Source organism: Sinocyclocheilus anshuiensis, unplaced genomic scaffold, assembly GCF_001515605.1.
Source record: "Sinocyclocheilus anshuiensis isolate Anshui unplaced genomic scaffold, SAMN03320099.WGS_v1.1 scaffold187, whole genome shotgun sequence".
NCBI classification, from domain to species: Eukaryota; Metazoa; Chordata; class Actinopteri; order Cypriniformes; family Cyprinidae; genus Sinocyclocheilus; species Sinocyclocheilus anshuiensis.
Window position 1 is genome coordinate 585881 of NW_015552537.1, and position 21296 is coordinate 607176.

Consider the following 21296-nt stretch of genomic DNA (forward strand, 5'->3'; position numbering starts at 1 on the left):
TATCATTGAGTCTGTCCTGTGTTCATCCATAACTGTCTGGTTTGGTTCAGCTACAAAATCAGACATCAAGAGACTACAGCGGACAGTCAGGACTGCTGAGAGGATTATTGGTGCCCCTCTGCCCAGCCTCCAAGATCTTTACATCTCCAGAGTGAGGAAAATGGCTAAGAAAATCACTTTGGACCCCTCACACCCAGCCCACTCTCTCTTCCAACTGTTGCCTTCTGGTCGGCGCTACAGAGCACTGACCACCAGAACAGCCAGGCACAAGAACAGTGTTACCCGCAGGCTATATTCAGTCTGAACAATTAAATCTTTCATAATTATACATCATCCATCACAACTGGCATATTCATACACAGAATCCAAAATTTGTACACTTGTAAACTGCACACTTTATCTGTACATTTTTTCCTATACTTCTATTTCTGTATACAGTACATTAGGAAGTCGTGGCCTAATGGTTAGAGAGTCGGACTCGTAACCCAAAGTTTGTCTGAGGGTTCGAGTCTCGTACCGGTAGGTGGGGGGAGTGAATGTACAGCGCTCTCTCCCACCTTTACTGAGGTGCCCTTGAGCAAGGCACCGAACCCCCAACTGCTCCCCAGGCACCGCAGCATAAATGGCTGCCCTCTGCTCCGGGTGTGTGTTCACGGTGTGTGTTCACTGTTGTGTGTGTGCACTTTGGATGGGTTAAATGCAGAGCACTAATTGGGTCACCATACTTGGCCACATGTCACTTTCACTTTCACATTATTTAATTTCCGGGTTTTTTTCTTCTTATATTAGTGTTATATTCCACCTACTGTGTTATTCCTTTGTATGTCTGCACTATGTCTGTACTTTCTTCTGCATTGGAAGCTCCTCTCGTCAAGTCAAATTCCTTGTGTGTGTAAACATACTTGGTAATAAAGCTCTTCTGATTATGATTCTACACTGTTTCAGCATTAGCATTCATCATTGTTCGCCACTCCTGCCACACGACCCATCAGAACAGAGCAGAGGCCAGGTTGTGGCCATTCTGCTCTATTCGCACTGATAAACTGGTTCATTTATGAGGCTCCACGGGTTCTGTTCTCTCCACACGGACGGCACAAAATATCAGGGCCTGATTAGACACCTGCAGTAAATAATTTCTTAATTACTTCTGCTGAAAGCTGCTCGCCGTCCGTCATTAATTACACCAGCGATACATATGGACAATATACTTCATCACAGCGCTGGGACTAACGGGCCCCTGGTGAGACTAACCCGCTTTACTCTTTGTTACCTATTCAACAGTCCTGTGACAGTAAGACAATCCTGAGAGCTCCCCAGATGCTCCCCGCTCCCTCGATTTATTCATCTGAGCCCCAGCGAGTGAGATGCAGCTAAATTACGCTGACCCCCGCCAGCAGAGCAGACGCCCATGAGGACGGGCCAGACACACACGCCTCTGAGCCGACGATAACAGCTCACATGAGCACGCCGCTATTAATCGTGCCTCGAGTCATTGGGCTTGTTTGGGGCTTACTTACTTAAGAGCGCAATTAAAGAAGTTCGAACTGTGAGTTTCACAGCTCTTCCAGTGGTTCATCATTGTGTTTGAAGGACGGAGGAAAGTCAACTGGGCTGGAAAGAAAGAGCTTCAGAAAAAGAACCATCAAAAACTGATCGAGAATGCAGTGCCACGAGACTCAGAACTGTGCAGAAGATCACTGAAGAGTGGAAACAACTGGATCCTGAAATCAAAGCTCCTGCATGCTGTTTGTCTCAGTTCTAGACGCTCTCAGTTCTAGACGCTCTCAGTGCAGGGTTTGTGTTTTCCTCTCTAGCACGTCAAACACTAACGGAAGACTTCAAGCGTCTCTGAGGATTAATTTGCTGACAGCTTTGTCTTCAGCGTCTTCTTGGTGTTTGTGTCACTGAAGTAATCTCAGGTTTTCCATAATGACATGTTCACCCTCCTCATATTGGGCAGTTTTCCCGCAGTAATCTCGTAATTGAAGTGTAATCTGCTGGTGACCGGTATTGATGCAGTGTTTGTTTGCTGAGAGGAAAACAGAAAGTTGGCTGTTAATTAAAGCGGATATGGAGGCAGTAATCTGAGCTGAGAGCACACGCCAACATCATCACACGTGTTCAGGTCTGGGCTGAGCTGAAACCGGTCTGATAAACAGCGACGGGCAAGATCATGAAAACACTCAAAGATCAGGTGACCTGAAGGGTCTTCGGTGTGTTATATGTGTGACTTTTAGATGAGATGCAGCACTTTCAGAGCAGTTTAAAGTTAGTTTTGTCAGGCAGTGTATTAGCAAACACTCACGCTCCTCTTACTTTGACGAAAACCATTGAAGATGAAGATGATTATCAAAAGCAATTATTATTTGGCCCAAAATGTTCTTTAATCGATCCATGATTTGGCCCGATGGCAGAGTGGACTTTGTGCTGCACTCAGGTATTTGTTGTGCTATTACATGTCATTTGTTTTTTTCCCCTTGTTTTGTTTTTGATTGTTCGCTTGTCTTCAATAATGTTTGACCAATATTAGTTAGTCTGGTAGTTTTTGCTGTTGTATCTAAATTGAAACAAGAATTGTAAAATTACACTGGTATCTAAAATTTCAGAGTCACAAACTTATTTATTAGAATACAAAGTTACATGTGTCAAAAAAATAAATAAATTAAAGAACGAAAAATCCTCATCGTTGAGTCTTGCAATAACATGTGAAACACACTCAAATTCCTCTGAGCACTGAATCTGGTTTGCTCATGTTCCTGTTGATTTGCACACAGATGCACACATCTCCTCCCATAATGAGTGTGGTTCTCCACAGTCCAGTGAACGCTTACAGGCCAGATCACATCTCACGCTCCACTCCACACACGCTCAATCCCAGCAGCCCTCAGCTGGCATGAGAGACACCTCCGGGCCCCTCAGGGGCCTCAGCGCAGAGCAAACGCCTCACCTCATCTCTCATGAAGCCATGTGTGAGCTATTCATCTGAGCTTCTCCACAGAAACAACAAAGCTCTGTCATAAGTGCCTGCCATAAAATCTCATAAATGTGTTTATTAAGGGTGACTGAGGGCTGTGAGGGTGAAGAAAAACACATTCTCTCTCAAAGCACAAGAAAGATGGTTGACAGTCTGCATACTGAATGACAACAGCAAAAGCTTAAAGTAAAACAAAGTCATCCTGAGATGATCTAGAGGGGAAACTCCCCAAACCAAAGCACTCGTTCTCCTCAGATCACAGCAGCTTCAGTTCAGTCTCTCACTCCTCCAGTCATTTTCATCATGTGAACGCAGCTTCAATCTACTGCAGCGAAGAACCCAAATAAACACAACACAACAAATCTCCAATAAAACAACACTGCTGCTATGAGCAAGTTTGGCCCAGCTAACAATATGAGGCATGTGACTCTCATGATGCAGAAACACAGTCCATTCACTAAAACTGAACTACTAGTGCAGATGTCACGGAATTTGGGCAAATTTGGGAAGAATTAATCAAAAGTAGGGCTGAACAATTAATCGTTTCAAATGGCAATTGAAACGTGAAGTCGGCATGATGTGCGTGTCAGTTCGTGTACTGAAGTGATGCTCGTCTGCATCTCACTGTATGAGCACACTCATTTCACCACTCATTACAATATGTCTAATACACACAAACACTCGAAGCTCTTCATTAGATCATCATTTATTAAAAAATGCTTTAAGGAACATAACCTGATCGAGAGATTTTTCATGTTCTCACTTCAGAATCCGGAAAAATTGCAAGTAAACGCAGAATTTGTAAGGACAAATAAATAGAATTTGGGAATAAATAAGTCAATTTTTTTTTTTTTTTGATGACTAAAAATTTAAGCCAATAGAATGGAATCAAGAAAAACTATAATGGAAAACAGAATCAGAAAAAATAAAACCAATTTCACAGTAAAAAGATGACATGATGTCTTCACAAATAAAGTGAATGGTCTTTTTTTTAGCTGGAAGGTGATACATCTTTTAGTGCTCCTTCACTAATGATTAGACTGTTAATAATAAAGTCATTTGTAGTAAATACATAAAATCATCTGTAGTGTGGTCTCAGTAAAGAGAGCTTTGGCTTGGCTTTGAACTGCTGGTTTCCCCGCAGAGCCGGACTGTAAGCACTGTAACATTAGGAGAGGATGGATGACTGCTGACCAAACGCACAGCCAGTGATCTTCCTGCAAGTGGAGCGGCTCTCTACCAGTGGGAACCGAGAGGACGGTCCTCAGTCGATGTTCCCGCTGCGCAGCTGCTGGATGAGGCAGTGGCCATCGTCACAAACTGACTGGGAAATCCTTCATCTGCGCTGAGCTCATGACCCAATCTCACAATAAAGCCCACAGCATTCATAACGGCAGGCGACCCGCAGGAATAACTGCCTCATATTAAGGTCAGCCGCGAGTCTGATAAGAGCCATTGTTTGCTGTCATCTGGCGTCACCTCAGGGAATAGAGCCGTCCGACACCAGACGACCCTCCAGGGGCCCGAGGGCCGAGTCAGCAGGGGCCCCACCGTCAGGGGACGACACGCATGCTACGAGACTCCAGCGGAGGAGACACCACCAATACCTGTTCATCTACATCAGCACAGACAGAGAAACGCTGGCTTAGTTCTCCTCAAACACATGAGAAACTACTGCCAACAGCATGAGCTAAACTGTTTGGCCCTGGAAACAATGAACATAAATAATCCACTGAACGGGATTGTGAGATAATCCCTGAAAAATGGAGACAGAGACTAACTGAGATGAGGATCCCAAACGCTCGGGATTCAACACAGACCAAAACAGATCATACAATCAATCTTACAAAGCCGCACATCAGATTACAGGCATCTTCAGAGCCAATTACTGAGCAGCAGCTCCGCTATGGCTCTCCACACTCGCTCATGCACACATCCTCAGTCCATACACACAATCAGACAGCATTACTTCCCACTGCATCCTAACAAACAGAGCTCCTGTATGGGGGAAATGGCTTATTATAATCACAACAGACAACAGACTTAGCTTATTGTGCAGGGGCACATTTTGTGCCCCCACATCTTGAATTTGGGAGTTATTCTTGTTCATTTTGGTGGCATTTTTGCCCCAAACTCCCATTCATTTCCGACCCTGATTCCCGCTCATTCATGTGTGTTTTATGGAGCTCACACTTAGCAAATAGTCACATATAGTGTCATTAAATGAGGCAATCGCACAGTTAAGGAGCGACAGCGCATGATAGTTTAAGGCTCATTAGATGGATGTTGGCCAGTCAAGCTCATACTGCACTGATAAATCCCACCATGTGTAATTATTACACCCTCTGATAAACCAGCTGGAGAAAACACACACAGACAAATCCTGCGAATCCTTTCACGCTCCACCACAATAATGACCGCGACTCTAAAGACAGGGCTTGTTTGCAGATGTGAGGACACCAAAAAAACACCAAAGATCATGTGACGCAAAATACGGGAGCTCTTCTCTCTCCTGACCTTCCCAGAACTAAAGGACACGAAGATAAACTTGATAGAGCGAACACATAATTAGCTCAACATTAAGTTCTGCTCAAGGCTCAAGCTAGTTAGGAGGCTCATCATCATGGCATGAACGTCCATCAGACACCAGACTGAAGCCTAGTTAGCGTGAGGAGACTCTGAAAGGCTCAAAGCGCTGTCAGCAAGCAGAAACAGACTATTACTGGAGTAACTCTGCCTGATTTCTGCATCATCCTGCTGTTTCCATCAGCTGAGGCTGCTTTAGGAGGGCAGACTAACTCATTTGTCAGATTTGCGTTAATGGCCAACTAGTGCTCTTCAATCACTTGGGATTTAAGTGGCACAGCAGCATCTGTCCCGCATCCATGCGTCTCCACAGAGAAGACAAATAGACGTGTCCATGCGTCCCTTCAGCAGACCGCAGGCCGAACCGCAGTGCCGTCACAGCTAAACTAGGTTAGCGCTCTCGCAGGTGTGCAGCGGCGGCTAGAGGGGTCAGCGCTAGCGGGTCATCCTCCATCTGCGGCCTGACAGAGCTCTACATCATCAGCAAGCGTCCCGTCCCAGACTAACCACAGGCACGCTGAGAAACACACCGCCGACTGCAGAACGATGAGGACACAGATGCTTAATAACCTCAAAATCAGCTCCTAGATGGAGAACAGGCATCGATAACGAGACAACGAAACTCTACCGACAGCAGGACGTTTCATTCATAGATGCTAAACGCACAACATGCTAGCTCAACGCTGAGCACATGAGGAACTCTCTTTCATTACTGATGGAGAACATGCTAACACTAGCACACAAGTCAAACAGGATAGAAACGATAACTCAGTAGTTACAGTCGTGTAGTGCTGGGTCGACCTCAGCTCAGTTCACCAGAGCAGGACTGCAGTTTGTACTGAATTGATCTTTGTAATGCATTTATTGTTTAGAATCAATTAAAATGGACTCCATTTCAAAAGTGCACCATTTTCATGCTTTCAGGCTCAGGAGGTCAGAGTTTCAGAAGATCCAGGAAGGTCAGGTGAAGCCTGGAGCTCAAACCGTCTTTAGCTTCATGTTTCCACACAGACTGCAGCCAAAGGCAAGATGCATTATTTATGTGTAAATATAACACCAACACAATGTGAACGGCATTCTACAGAGATACATTTAATACGTGTGACAACTAAAATGAATTGAAGAACATCCGAATTAATTTAAATGTTAATGGAGTTGTGTGGAGCCTCTCTGGAGACAGACGGCTAATATTACAACCAATGAAGCAGAATTTCAATGAGAGAACCCAAGGTCGAATTCTCATCAACAGCAATCGCGGGACATGAAGAGACTCCGGTGTTAGACGGTGAAATGTGTTTTATACACACAGAACAGTTGCTGTTTCTTTACCTAAACATCTCTGAATGCTTCATCTGCCCAGAAACTACAGGGTCTTGTGTGGAAATAAATGCATCTGGTGTTTCGTTTTGTCTCTCTTCCATAACGCGCTCCAGCAGCGGTGAGGATTCACTGACGGCACAGCTGTTCCGGACTGGAGCGCAGCCAATGGGAACTCGCTAAACTAGCCAAAGCCATAAGCTAATGTTTTTCACATGACACGTCTCTCTGATCAGAGCCAGAAAGAGCTGCATGTGCCACTGGTCACAGCATTCATGAGTGACTCTCTCTGTAGCACGAGCCTACTCTAAGTTCATTGTGAGTGTATAATGACAATAAAAGGCAAGTGTTCATAATGTTGGTACATTATAACATTATTAGGCCTTCCGTTATTATTTCTGAAAATGCAACTAATACGAGACGTATCTTTTTTTTATTTTCCTCAACAAAAAAAAAACAAAAAAAAAATTTATTGTGTTTTTAAAAGCATGCAGCAAACGAAAATATGCGATTAATCTGTTAAAATTTGTTACTGTGGGTTAACAAATTTACATTAGTAGGCTATTCTTATGCTTGGCTTCACAGATAACAACAGAGTCTGTGCAAAATCTGGTTTACATTCACTTCTGGCTTTTTTCAGTCTTGATTGCAAATGTTTTTTTTTATTTTTTTTTATGTAGGCTACGATGGATAATTAAAACAAAACTCAGGCTTGTGTATTTATAACATCAATTACTAGGCCTAGCAGCCCCCCCCCCCTCACTTTGTGCGCTCTGGCACCGACCCTGACTAAGATAAAAGACTTTTCACTTCACTTTTACTAGAATAGAGTGTATGTTGAACGTCACCTGACCAAACCCGGAAAACAGGTCTCATCTCTTCCGCTTGTCAGAGAACGTGCTAACAGCCGTAATAAATAATAGCAATATCTATGGATTTTTATTCAATTTTTATATATAAATGTTAGTGAAAAAAGAAAAAGAAAAAAACTTTTAGATATCAGTCCACATATGTGATGGACATTGGTTATGATTATCTTTGGTATCTACTTTGAAGTCATCTTGAGTAAAACTGCTTCATATTTAACGAAGCATATGCAAAATGCTTGAACCGGAAGCGACGAGACCCGGTTAACAGAATACGGAAGTCTGCTGCGCATAACCCCTACAACAGACACAACATGATAAGATTACAGCAACAAACAATCTCTCTGTCCAATCAATCAAACATCACAGCCAATCAGAAGAGTGTGTGGGCGGAGCCTCTGTCTCACACTCTCAACAGCTGATAAATACATAAGTTTTAACATAATGCTAAATACATACTGAAAGACTGAAACCCTTTTTTCATTAAATATATTTCACAGTTTGAACGTTCTTGTTTCCTTTAAGTTATTTTTAAGATCTGAGGTAAATTCCATCGTAAATTTCTTTATGGATATTGAAGTCATGAAAAGTGAAACACAAACTCAAATTCAATGAATGACATAAGTGTCTGTGTGCTGTATTTCATGTTAGACAGACATGAGAGTGTGGCGTGAGCATCAATCACAGCACATCCGAGCCCAGAGTAACTGTGTCAGGTCTGGAGAGGAGCTCCGTCAACACGCGAGGATCTGAGCTCTGAGACCACATAAGAGGCTGGATGACGGATGGGACGTCACACCTCACAAAGAGCTCTCTATCTGCACAGCCTCCAAATGTCAGGCCTGATGTCAAAGGGGCCCGAAAGCAAATTAAAAACGGCTCCGTAGTCGACTAAAGACAGGCCGACACACTTGAGCTCTGCTGCTGTTTGAGCTGATAACCTCACATATGAACGCAAATGAAATCAGAGTTCTGACCTATAAATCCAGCCTCATACAAACACAAGCTTTATTTGAAGAGCAGTCGGCGTGTTTAACTTCAGCTAATGACTCTGAATCATTTACGCCACGTGTGAGTGTTTGACAGAAACGAAAAGCAACGCTCTTGAGAGATGAGAGCCCTAGAGAGTGCACTGCTGAACCCCAGAGAGCTTCAGGTTATTAACGATCTCACGCGTGTCTCGTCAGCTCCTTCTGCGCTGCTCTTTGTGTTTAGATGAGTGCAGGGAGTCTGACGAACAGACAGACGTCACGATACTCCTGAATCAGCGAGTTCTCACAGCTCATAAACAACATGACCCACTCATACCTGACCTTCCAGAACCACATCTCAAGAACTACAGCAAACACAATCAGACTTAGCCTGGCTCCTGTCCCAACATGAGCGCTCATAACATGTGAACACAAAACTCACTCCAGCTCCTGAGCTGCTGGAACGGACTCAGACACGTTCGGTGTTCACATCCTAACAAAAACAGACCTTAAGACAAAAACACTCTGAATGACCGAAGACAACCAACTGGAGTCCGTCCTGATGTCTGATCCAGTCTAAGTGCACTGATTTTTGATCTTCTAATGTAAATTCATCCCAGCAGCAGACAGGGGTATCTGATCTCTCATCAGGACTCTTGGTTTGCGCCGAACGCTGTTCAAGCATCAGAGCCAGTCAGAGTCTATGGTTTGGTTACCATGGCAATGACCCCTAATCATTGCGTCAGCACAGAGATGAACTCAATTTCACATGCTGAGGAGAGACGCCACACGTCTGCACAGAAAACCTGCTCCACCTGAAGATTTCTTTCCATTCGGAGCAGGAGAGTGTGGTTACCGCTGAAATCTCCTGTCTCTAAAGCTGAGGCCTTGCGTTCGCCCGCCAGATGACACACGTCATGTTAACAGAAAACTGGACAAAAACACATCAAGAGGCATCACAGCTACAGACGGGTGCTTGGAAACAACAGTCTGAATTATTCAAGTGCTCCAACAGGAGATTTCTCAAAATATTTTCTGAAGTAAGTAGTCATTCAGATGGTGAGGAGAGACGCACACGTCCACGTCAGCTCTGAATGAAATGAGGGAAAGTAAAAGCTCACTTTGAGGTGAACTATCCCGTTAGCACAGGTCTGTATTTCTTTTTGTAACTGACTGATCGTAGCATTCACTGATCTGACCTCATGCAAGGTGTCACACAACAAAGAGCATCCACTTTTGGTGCAGTTGTGATACCCTGTCTGAGCAGTCACTAAGTTTTAGTCCAATGCAATAATATTAACTAACATTTTCAGGGAAAAGAAAAGACATGAGAAAAAAGAAAAACACATGTTCAAGTCCCAGTGCAAACAAATCTAGCAAATCAAGTCGAGTCACAGTACTAGACAGGAACAAGTATTTTTTATTTTCACCACAACCTTACTTATTTTTAATTTAGAAAAAAACTTTCTTAATTATACATTTAAAAATATTGTTTTTATATAACATTTTGAAGACAGAAATATGAAATGAAATGATATTTTTAATTATGAAATCAAATCCGCCAGTAGGTGGTCGTATCGAGTGAGTCACAGAAGCGTTCATTCACCTGATTCGTTCAAAACAGCAGATTTTTTCTGGATTCCATTTTAATGGTTTAATTAAATTGCAATAATTTTTTAATTAACTGATTTTATTAAAAATAGATATATTATTTTCATTATTGTTTATTATTATTATTATTTGTGATTATTCCTAAAAAATGTTTTAATAAAAACTTTATTAGTAGCAGCACTACTATCATTACATTAAGTCAAACATTTCTGTCACATTTTCTTCAAGTTAAACCAAACTTTTATTTTGACAGGTTGCTGTGAAGACCTTTGAGTTTCTGTGTGTATATGATATGACGATAGTTTTTCTCAAAAGAAACGGTAAAATGCTCATGAAGTGACTCTCAGAGCAGTTCTAGAGATTATGTTCATGTGTTCATGTACTCATATCTTGGGGTGGCAGAGGCTGAAATGTGTGTGTGTAGTAAACAGCACTGCGCTTCATTCACACACAGACACACAGAACATGCAGGATTCATATTTAAAGTCTTTTGCGGCTTAATATTCACAGACACTCATCCATATCGCGTTTTAATTCAAGTGTGCTGACCTACTTTTGATTTATTCATTCAAAATTTGGCAAATTCCGTGACATTCCGAATTATACTGTAAATTCAATTTTTATGACTGGATTCCATCCGTGTTTTCCACAGAGCGGGAATCACAGGGCCCTAAGTGTGTTTGCTCGTGCACGTCTTACCCTGTATTGATGGAAATTATTTCAATCAGCGGGTTCTTCCTGATCTTGGGCAGATCCAGCCGCGCTCCTCCCAGACGCTTGCCTTTCTCCTTCTTCTGACCCAGCAGACGCACGGAGTGACCTGCAACACACACACACTCATCACACAAGGAACAGAGTCATCACACTGCGGCCTGATGCCCAATACAGACTGATGCCCAAGAGAAGATAGAACAAAGCATTGTGCTCCGTTCCAACAATCACACATTAGCTTCAGGCCACGAGAGAGAGAGAGAGAGACAGAGAAAGAGAGAGAGAGAGGCCATGTATGTGCTGTCATTCCCCACACATCTGCCGCTATTCAGCTGTGAGCGTCTGCCGCGTGTCGATCGAGACGGACGGAGCAGATATTGAGACGTGGCCATGAATTCATCCCCATTCATTCAGAGTTTAGAGCAAAAGAACAATGAGAAACCCTGAGCTGAGCCCTGCAGATGTTCACACACACAAACACACACACACACACACACACACACACACACACACACACACACACACACACAGACAGATCTTCCCTCATCTCATTTCTCCTGCTTGTGTTTCATTAACTTCAGAATGTAACAGGGCCCTGCGTCTCGATGTTGCTGGTAAAGTTTTGATTAGAAGGCCCAGGTGTGAGGGAGTCTCTGAGCACAGGAGCTCAGAGATCAGTCGGTCAGGCGTGAGTACAAACACACACACACACACACACACACACACACACACAGCTCACATTACAACAGCATGGAAATGAACTCCGATTCCTTGAGATGCAGCAGTAGCAATTAGAAGAGACGGAGATCTCTGAGGAACGGCACGCTCACACCCAAACAACCTGATCCACACACACAATCCCTTTATTCACACAACAATACACAAGTATCCCCATCATGACTTGAAATAAACAATCCTAAATAAAGATATAACAGGGTCTTTGACATGCAGCCAAACATCTTGAGCCTGATGGGTGTTACTGCACAGAAGCATCATGGGAACTGTATCGATTGGGGGTTAATAGCGATTCTGAAAGGCCTCGAGACATCCAATGCATTTGTGTGATCTAAAGTGATTTTCTTCAAACACACACAAACCATTAACTGTATTTATCAAAGAATCATCATAAGATCTGAATATCATTTTCAGGACTGACACAAATCTAACACACAGTCTGACAGTAAAACCACAACTGAGAAAGCTTTTTCTTCCACAGAACACAAGACAGTCAGAGACACTCTTCTCCGTGTGACTGGAGTGCTACTATATTCCACATCTTCTGAAGTCAGGTGACACTTCGTGAGAGAAACAGCTGTTTGCTGAAACTCTTCCCCATGGCAGCAGCGCTCAAACCTCAACCTCACATTATGACTACAATACACCAGACCTGCTCTGAGAGAGAGAGAGAGATAAAGGATAGCACAGACCTGCAGAGATCTTCATTAATTGAAATTATGCACCGCAGCATTTTAATAAAGCAGAGTCTGATAACAGGTCTGATGGTGTCAGAGGTTCACATGACTCCACACACACACACTCACACACACACACACTCACACACACACACACACACTCACTCACTCACACACACTCACTTACACTCTCTCTCTCTCACTCACACACACACACACTCACTCACTCACTCACAGCCTACATTTAATTACATCACTTGATTTCTGCAACCAGACACATGTGTAATCAAATCTGCTAAATAATTCATACAACCATCTACATGCAAATAACTGAAAGAAAAGATCTGAGGCCAGAGGTGTGACATGTAATTTACTGATCCACCGGCTCTGAGAGTCTCCAGTGTCTCGATCCTCTGGGAAACAGAGCGGGAGGACAGAGACGGACAACATCGCACAGAACCCAACCAAACACCCAGTTACAGTCAGAGGAAAACAAACAAGCTCCGCAGACACTGAGACCTGCAACTGATAAAGAACTTCAGAAGTCATTTGTATATGTAATGCTGTGCTCTTAAACACACAGCAGTTACAGCAGCAGCATCTTCATCTTTACTGACATGAAGCACAAACAGCACTGACCTGAAACAAGCAGACCTGCACATTCACCAGAACGAGTGTGATCACAGCAATGCCACGAGGAACTGAGCGTGTGCGGATCTGCTGCTGCATCAGTGCTTCCTTATTTTAACATGAACTATTAATCCGTAATAACGGTTTAGTTTTTTTAGCTTTTACAACTGATACACAAATTGCATCATGAGCAGCGCACAAGAGTCTCGACACATCTCAATGGAGTCTGAAGTTAGTCTGATTACTCTACACTCTAAGAAGCATTTATTCTACATTGTAAATTAGATTGAACTGTGTGCATCAATACATTTCATTAAAAGCTGAAAATGAACATCTCGTCTAATATTGGATGAATATTTGACGTAAGGCTCTGATCTGGTCAAGCCCTGATGTCATAACTCACTAAACACGATTCTCTAGAACAGACCACAGAAATCTGGCTGTACTGAAAGATTGGTTGAATTACTCTAGTGGGATGTTCTGGCTTCACTTTTCTATAGTGGAAGGAAGTGTCCATCTTTTTTACAGTCATGGTTCAGCATCACATCAAGTCACATGAAGCAGGACAACATGAGGATCTTCTCACGCTTCAGCTGTGATTCACACACATTCTGAGCACATCAGGCTAGACAAACCTAGGTCTTGAGTTCTGCTCTGTGACACAGCAGATCTGAGCTTGGCCCAGTGCATTCTGGGATCACATTCAATGCGAAGGATTCATGTTTAATGTAGGCAGCGCACTAGGATTTGACCAGCACTCTAGCCATAATAACGCTTCCTCCAGTGAAAAAGTGTTCTGGTCTGAATCAGGAGAGAAATCTGCACAGATCAAGCACCATTTACAAGCCAAAACAGCTCTGAACAAATATGTGGCTGGATTTTAATCTGAGAGACAACAGGAGATGCACTTTTTCACTGGAGGAAGCGTTATTATGGATTATGGATTTGTATTTTAGTTAAAAACGTGTTAATGCTGGATTTGTTTCAGCTTTTGTCTTCTCCAGATGTTAACTGATGGACTGGAGTGCTGTGCATTACTTGTGGATTATTGTGATGTTTTTATCAGCTGTTTGGACTCTCATTCTGACGGCACCCATTCACTGCAGAGCATCCATTGCTGAGACACTGATGCAATGCTGCATTTCTACAAACCTGATGAAGAAACAAACTCATTCTAATCCTAATTTGTCATCAAAATGTTCATTTTTGGGTGGACTATTCCTTTAAGTGTGTGAAACACAGTGAACATTGACGAGCTTCCCTTCACAGCTGATTTGAGCGCTGCAGGTACTGATGTGGATCTGCTCCTCCTGTACATCATGCTGCTGTATTTCTCTGTCGCTGTGTGGGGCGAGATGCTTCTTCCTCTTTCATGCGGCTGTAGTTTGATCAAGTGGACAGACAGAGGCAGCGGTCAGCCTCCGGTCTCCTCCTGACGCTCACAGCGGGAGAACTTCACCTCCACACCTCTGATCAGATGAACAGAGAGCCAGAGAAACAGGCAACTCCACACTCCTGCTAACAAGGCTATTTAAAAGTCTGTTGTTTTACCTTCAGTGTTGAACAGCGGTCTGCTGCAGCTGTTCAAAGAAACAAAGAGCTGTGTGTGTGTGTGTGTGAGTGTGAGTCTGACCTTTGATAGCCTCGTCCACAACCTCCACCACTCGATCGATCTGCTGGACCTACAGAGACACAGAGAGACACAATGAGAACATCAGCTGAGGATCTTCATGTGAATCCAGCTGTTCCTCACACACTCTGCAGGAGAACGGATGTGGTGTCATGATGGTGTGTGTAGACACTCATAAACAGCCCCGATATCTTCACACAGCGGTTAGTTCTGCTCAGACTCGAGTCGTGGTGTGAGTGCTGGACCTGAGCTTTCAGTAACTTACAGAGACACAGATACGAGCTGTGTGTCATCTGAAGCTCTCAGATCCAGTCCAAACCATCAGTGACTCTAACAGTGATGTTATATCAGCTGGAACGCTGCTCGACCGGGACCAGAACTACCTGCTGGACAGCATATGAACTGATGTGTACAGGAGGAGAAAAACACGCCACAACTCATTAGGAAATACAGCTTCATCTCTTACATTAACTGAATGTGATTTGAGCTTTTAATAGCAATATTGTAAACGTGTGTTCTGACACACATCATGAACACGTGTATCAGAGCGTCTATCACTCACTCAGTGTTCAATCCTCACAGCAACTCAGACTGACAGATGATTCAGATCAAGCTCCTCTCATCTCTCATCTCTGAACAGCAGCAGATCAGTCACTGCTTTTGACCATATTCATTATGAGGTCATTAAGAAGCTGCCTGATGAAGGGAGAACCAATAGACGTGCAATTGCTTCTTTGGCAAATTAAACAGGAAAATGTGACAGATGTCTGACGGTTCCACTGACGAGTCTGTCATGAGGATGAAGGACAGTGATGCTCTCAGCAGACTATAAACACAGCACTGCATGGACATGGTTTGAGCTGAAATACTTTAGTGCTAAAATAGCATTACAATACTACAAAATATCAAAGTCTCATTTATTTGTACAAAAAGAAGCACTTTTACCAGACGCAGTGCTGAAGCTGAAGACAGTGGATGATGCTGATGGTTGGTGTGATTCTCTACACCTGAGCGGAGACACCTGTGAACTTGAGCTAAATGACTTCATTCATCCACTGAGATCACGAAAACACCAGCTGAGACTTCAGACATTTTCTAGTGAAATAAAATGTATACAATATAGTCACTTCACATATGAAATCAGTTGACGGAGTCAGTTATAGTTTTGTGTCACTATACAATATTTCACTGACCAATCAGAACCCAGTATTCCAGACAGACAGGACGAGACGAGCGATGTGCTCCAGAGTCGGCTGATTCTTCAGAAACTCGTTTTTGCACATTTCCACATTTTAACACCCATCAACACTGCACCGTTTCGTTGTTTGTCACTCCAGTCTAAACTATCGCAGAGAGAAAATGGAGGCACTCAAGAAAAAGAAAGACAGAATGGCAAATGGAGTGAGAATAAAGAGGCCTGTAATGGTGAGAGTCGGCTGGAGGCGCAGATCTTTCCTCCGCTGAGCTCATTTCTGCATGGAGGCGGTGAGATTGCAGGAGCAGATCTACAGTATTAAAGGGAATTCGTGTCCATTGTGTGGCGCACCCTGTGGTTAAATGGCCGACCCGAGGCCGCTGGGGCCATTAATTCAGCTGTACTGTGGGCCGAGAGACGGAGCGCAGACCCAGGTTGCAGTTACATGAGTGAAAAACACTGGAACAGAAATCAATTCTGCTCTAATGGGAGCTCAATCTCAGGCCACTCTGGCAGCGGCTGCTGGGAGAACACACTTCAGGTCCGAGCGCAGCGGGACCGGCTCTCAATGCAGCTCTCCAGAAGTGCGTCAAAGAGCCAGAAGAAAGGTAATTTTATAGAGCGGACTCTTTCATGTGCTGGCAGAGATGTTCGGGAGTCTGTTTAGCATTACCGGTTTGTTCCTCCCTCGACTGCAGCCTCACGCTTTTAATCCAGCCCTGGACCGAAGAACTTAAAAATCAGATGTCTGACTCCCCACAGCTATTGTTTTAAACAAACTACTTGAAAGCAACGAGGGACGATGTGTAAGTCTGTTGTCTAGACAAAACAAAGATGTGCTGAGGCAACTTCATCAAACAGTTCGAGACTTCCAGACAAATCTGGGCTGCGCTTCGATCCGCTCACGCACAGAGCAACTGTGTTTGCAGTCGTGGTCCTGCTGCACTGTAAGGTTAAAGACGGCCTTTTCATAGCTCATCTGTAATATCCAGAGCCCCGGACAAAAGCAGAGCAGGTCCGTGTGTCTTCATCTGTGATGGAGAAACGTTACCGGTGCGGTTCTCCTGATCAGTACAGCCTCTGTCTGGATCTGCTTCATCTGCAGTGGTGAACACAGCACTGGGAAGATATTTAGGGGTTCAGGGGCTGACAGTCTCACATGCTCTGACTCACCTTAGGAAAAAAACACTACTTTGTAAATGTAAAGTATAAAACAAAACTGAGTGCAAGAGTGTCTTCACATATTCTATATGTTTTAACCTGTTATCATCATTGAATCAGTGGGGATGAGAATAGTTTGACATTTCAAAATTCGATTTGATTCTTGGGGTCAGATCTGTCATATTCACACCGGTACAGTATCCTCATTCAGACCGGTCCTGGTTTCACTGGTATTAGCTGTGGTTGAACGTTAGGTGGTTCTGTGTGTTAATATATTCACCGCACAGCTGTCTACAGGCATGTACTGGCCGCCGGAGCGAGCGAGACCTCCCCCATATTAGACGCTGTTTTTAAACTACAGCGCATGTGAAACTGCAAAAAGCAAATACTCTGAAAGTGTGAAGCGGCGCGACCCGATCGTCCAGCAGCCGTGCGAAACAGAAGCAGAGCGCATCAGACACACACACAGCGCTGATGAAGGTGTGCTGCCATAAAGTGATAAGCAGCGCAAGTCACTTGATCCGTTCAGATGTGACACAGAGTTGTGTTATACAGTCGTGTGATATGAGAACATTAAAGGTTCTGAAGTGATGCTGCTGAAAACAGCCACAACAATGATAAAACTGCATGAGGTAAACTGGAGAACACCAATACATAAGTACAAGCTTATCAATTCAGCACCACAGTGATTTAACTTGCAGTTATTAACACTGTACAAATCGCTTATGGAACCGTCATTACTTATATTAAATATCGGGGAATATAAGTTGTTTTTGTAGTTTCTACATGTTTAGTTTAGTTTTTTTACAAATTGCATAGTTGTTGTTTTTTTTTTATTACTTATTATTCATTTTAAAAACCATGATGTCTACCATATAACGAGGACCGTGGTTTTACTTGTTGTGACCACCTCTTACTAATACTAGTCAGTTAAACTCTGTATTCTGCAAGAACTATAGTAAATTTCATTAGAGCAAAGGATAATTTAACAGAATAGCTCCACAGAAGTCAGTCATACAGGTTTGGAATGACATGACATGAGGAAATGATGACAGAATTTAATAGCAGCACATTTACTGCATTCTAGCTCAAAATCAACGCTTTACTGTCAACTGCATTTCTATGAGACAACAATGCATTATTACGTTTGTTGCATTTGCCGTGAATTCAGTAATATCTATTATTATTTGTTTCTGTCTTGTTTTATTTATTCATTTATTAGCTCCATTTAAAGCCCTATAACCCAGCAAACCCTTCCCGGGGAACTCGTGGGCCGGATGGGATTTGTCCAGAGACTAATTTTAACCCCAGTCCAGCCCTGGCTGCCTACACAATAACACGAGGCAGGCTGATCTATTTATTTTTTTATTTTTTTTTATTGTTAAATAAAGGAAACTAAATTATTAATGCACACAAAGGATTTGTTGGATTGGTTCAACCAAAAATGAAGGACATGTGCAGTGAGACATCAGAAAGATGGAGAACGACGCATGCAGAAAACTATAATACACGCTGTTGCTGATTTGCTTCATTTTATTATACATTATTTAGCCTCGGGTTCAGGATATTGTCACACACTATCATAAGCAGGAATCACAGCTATCATCACTCATAACAGTACGAATATAAGCATCTATTGGTATAATAGGTATAACTGTAAACTGTGGCAAGCCTAGCTCACAACAATTTTTTATTGTTTTTATTAATGTTAATTTATGCAAATTACATGTATATGTAGAAATTCACATTAGCATAGATTAATAAATGCTGTAGAAGTATGTTAACAAACAGAACTCCTGGTTGTTTTGTCATCTTCTCTGTTTTTCCCTGTGTTAAGTTTGACTGAAGTCCCGGAGCCGATCAACATATTCTAGAGATAGAAACAGATCTGGTGAAGTATCCTGCGGACCGATGGCGTTTAGAGCGTATCTCTGAGGGACAGCGATCTGAGCTCATCACCGCTAAACACAGCACCCCTCTCAGCCTAACACAAGCATTACTGAGAGCTGATGAACGCTCAGAGCCCTAACTCAACAGTGCATCTCTCCTCAGGACCAAACACATCTCTCCAGACACACAAACAGCTGAGATGCAGCTGACACGGTTCTCGTCTCGGCCTTTAAACCATAAATAATCAAGGTTTGTTTATTTGTGTATCCATGATTTTTTAAAAGCAGCACTTATTAAAACATGACCGGTTAGGCTCAGTCTATTCATTATTGAACCATCTCCTTCATAAACATGAATGTGCTGGTAATCCCACACGCTATGTCAAACAGCACACCATAAATAATGTAATTAAATGTAATAAACAGGCCTGTTCCTGTCAGCCTGCAGCTGCTCCAGAGCTCTTTCTCTAGAACACATGATGCTCTGATTAGTTCTCCACACATTCATCCTTTCAGACTCAACGGCAAAGGCTCGATATGCAAAACGCCTGCCCATTTGCATAAGGTGATTTTTCCAAAGGTAAGACCAAACAATCATCGGCCACACGTGTGACTCTGACTCGTCTCCTGATTCCAGCTGTAACTCGCTCAAATACAGGCTGAAAACAACACCGCTGCACCTCATTCACTCCAACACACAGAACAGATGGACAGTGAGGAGCGATCATCAGCTCGATGAAGAGTGTGTCAGTGTTTGAATGCATCAGTGTCTGTGAGCGTTTACCCCGATGATGCTCAGGTCTTTCAGGTATTCTGTCCTGGGCTGGGCCTGCGGCACACATCCCGCCACAACCACCTTCTTATTCTGCTCCTGCGCTTTCCTGAAACACACACACAGTCAGCATCACTCTGGCATATTAGTGTGTCACGCTACCAACACATGTAAATAGCTTCTTTTCTTTTTTTTTTATAAAAATATTAAATAAATGAAATTACTTAATTATTAATGCTATTAATAGTTTGTAAATAATGCATTTAAACATTACCATAAAGGCTTCAAATATTGTTCAGTTATGCAAACTGCATCAGAAAGATCAAATAAAAAGTTATTAATAAAATGAAAAACAGAATAGCATTACAGTAATGCACAGATCTATTCTGACACATCAGATTTCTGGATCAACCCGGTGCTTTCGACAACACTGGTGACTATAATGACAGATCAACGATCAGCCGGGTCAATCAGTCATCTGATATATCAATGATCTGTTAATTAATGCCATTGGCTGTCCATTAGCGTTAGTTCAGACATGTTCATATTCCTGAGTGAAATGTCTGAAAGTAATATCTCTCCAATCCAATCTTTTCTCTTCATTAACATCACTTATCTTCGGGTGTTTTGATTATTTATTTCTTTGGTCTTATGAAGTCAGTTCTCCTCAATCAAGCAGCAGTTCTGATGGTCTTTTCCTCTGATCTACTGGAGTCAACATGAACTACAGATGCAGAAATGGGTTCATACAGCTCAAAAACACCAGAAATAAACCCAAACGCATCCTGATCTGAGCACACAGCACACGAGTGAAGCTTCTGATGTCAGTGAGCAGCAGAGACTCATGGGAAGTGACAGTGAGACGGGAAGCTCAGCTGGAGATCTCTTCAACACTCTGAACATAGACAAACTAACTCTTCAGACTAAAGCTCAGAAAACAACACTGGATCCAAAGGACAGAGAGTGCGCACCGGTGACAGAGACGGATGTGTCTCACGAGGAACCACTGACTAAAAACTTTTTTTTTTTGCTTGAAATGCTCATGGAAAACTTCAAAATATAAAATTATATAAAATAAAAGTGCAAAACATTATTAATCTCCACATATGCACTATAATCAACGCTTCACCCAATGCAGCGTGACAGGAGCACAAACCGCACTCTGGAGGAGAAGCACCTTTGATCCAAATCCTGTGAAGAGTATGAACAGATTTAATTCAGCCTTTTATTTTAAATCTAAACTATGATTGGCACACATACTGTAAATAGAGCGCATCACATCTGGTAATCACAGAAGCTCAAACACGTGACACGCTTCAGAAACATGTTTACCGAGTTTGGTGAAGATGAACCAAAGTATTAAGGGTATGGAAAGACATGAGGGTAAGTAAATGATGAAAGTTTTCATTTTTAGGTGAACTATTCCTTTAACAGTGCAAACGAGCATGAGAAGAAAAGTTATTTATAAAAGCTTTTAACAATCACACAAGGAAATGCAGCATAAACACCAATGTAGGAGACAGAACTGATGTATGTGTGTGTGTGTGTGTGTGTGTGTGTGTGTGTGTGTG

At 42.8% G+C, this 21296-nt stretch overlaps 1 protein-coding gene and 1 long non-coding RNA gene across 6 annotated transcripts in view; one reads left to right on the forward strand and one right to left on the reverse strand.

Moving 5' to 3' along the window:
* Window positions 1–15651, forward strand: part of LOC107663799 (uncharacterized) — a 16643-nt gene extending 992 nt beyond the window's left edge. Inside the window, exons 2-3 of the long non-coding RNA XR_001631383.1 lie at window positions 2270–2272; window positions 15642–15651. This is a non-coding gene — a long non-coding RNA (uncharacterized LOC107663799). The remainder of the gene's footprint in view (window positions 1–2269; window positions 2273–15641) is intronic.
* cdkal1 (CDK5 regulatory subunit associated protein 1-like 1) overlaps window positions 1–21296 on the reverse strand; it is a 243364-nt gene that overhangs the window by 120916 nt on the left and 101152 nt on the right. For all 5 annotated transcript variants that reach the window (XM_016454129.1, XM_016454125.1, XM_016454128.1 and 2 more), the window contains exons 5-7: window positions 19738–19834; window positions 14712–14760; window positions 11025–11145 (exon numbers count right to left, since the gene is read on the reverse strand). In XM_016454129.1, the coding sequence (XP_016309615.1) occupies window positions 11025–11145; window positions 14712–14760; window positions 19738–19834 (267 nt within the window). The remainder of the gene's footprint in view (window positions 1–11024; window positions 11146–14711; window positions 14761–19737; window positions 19835–21296) is intronic.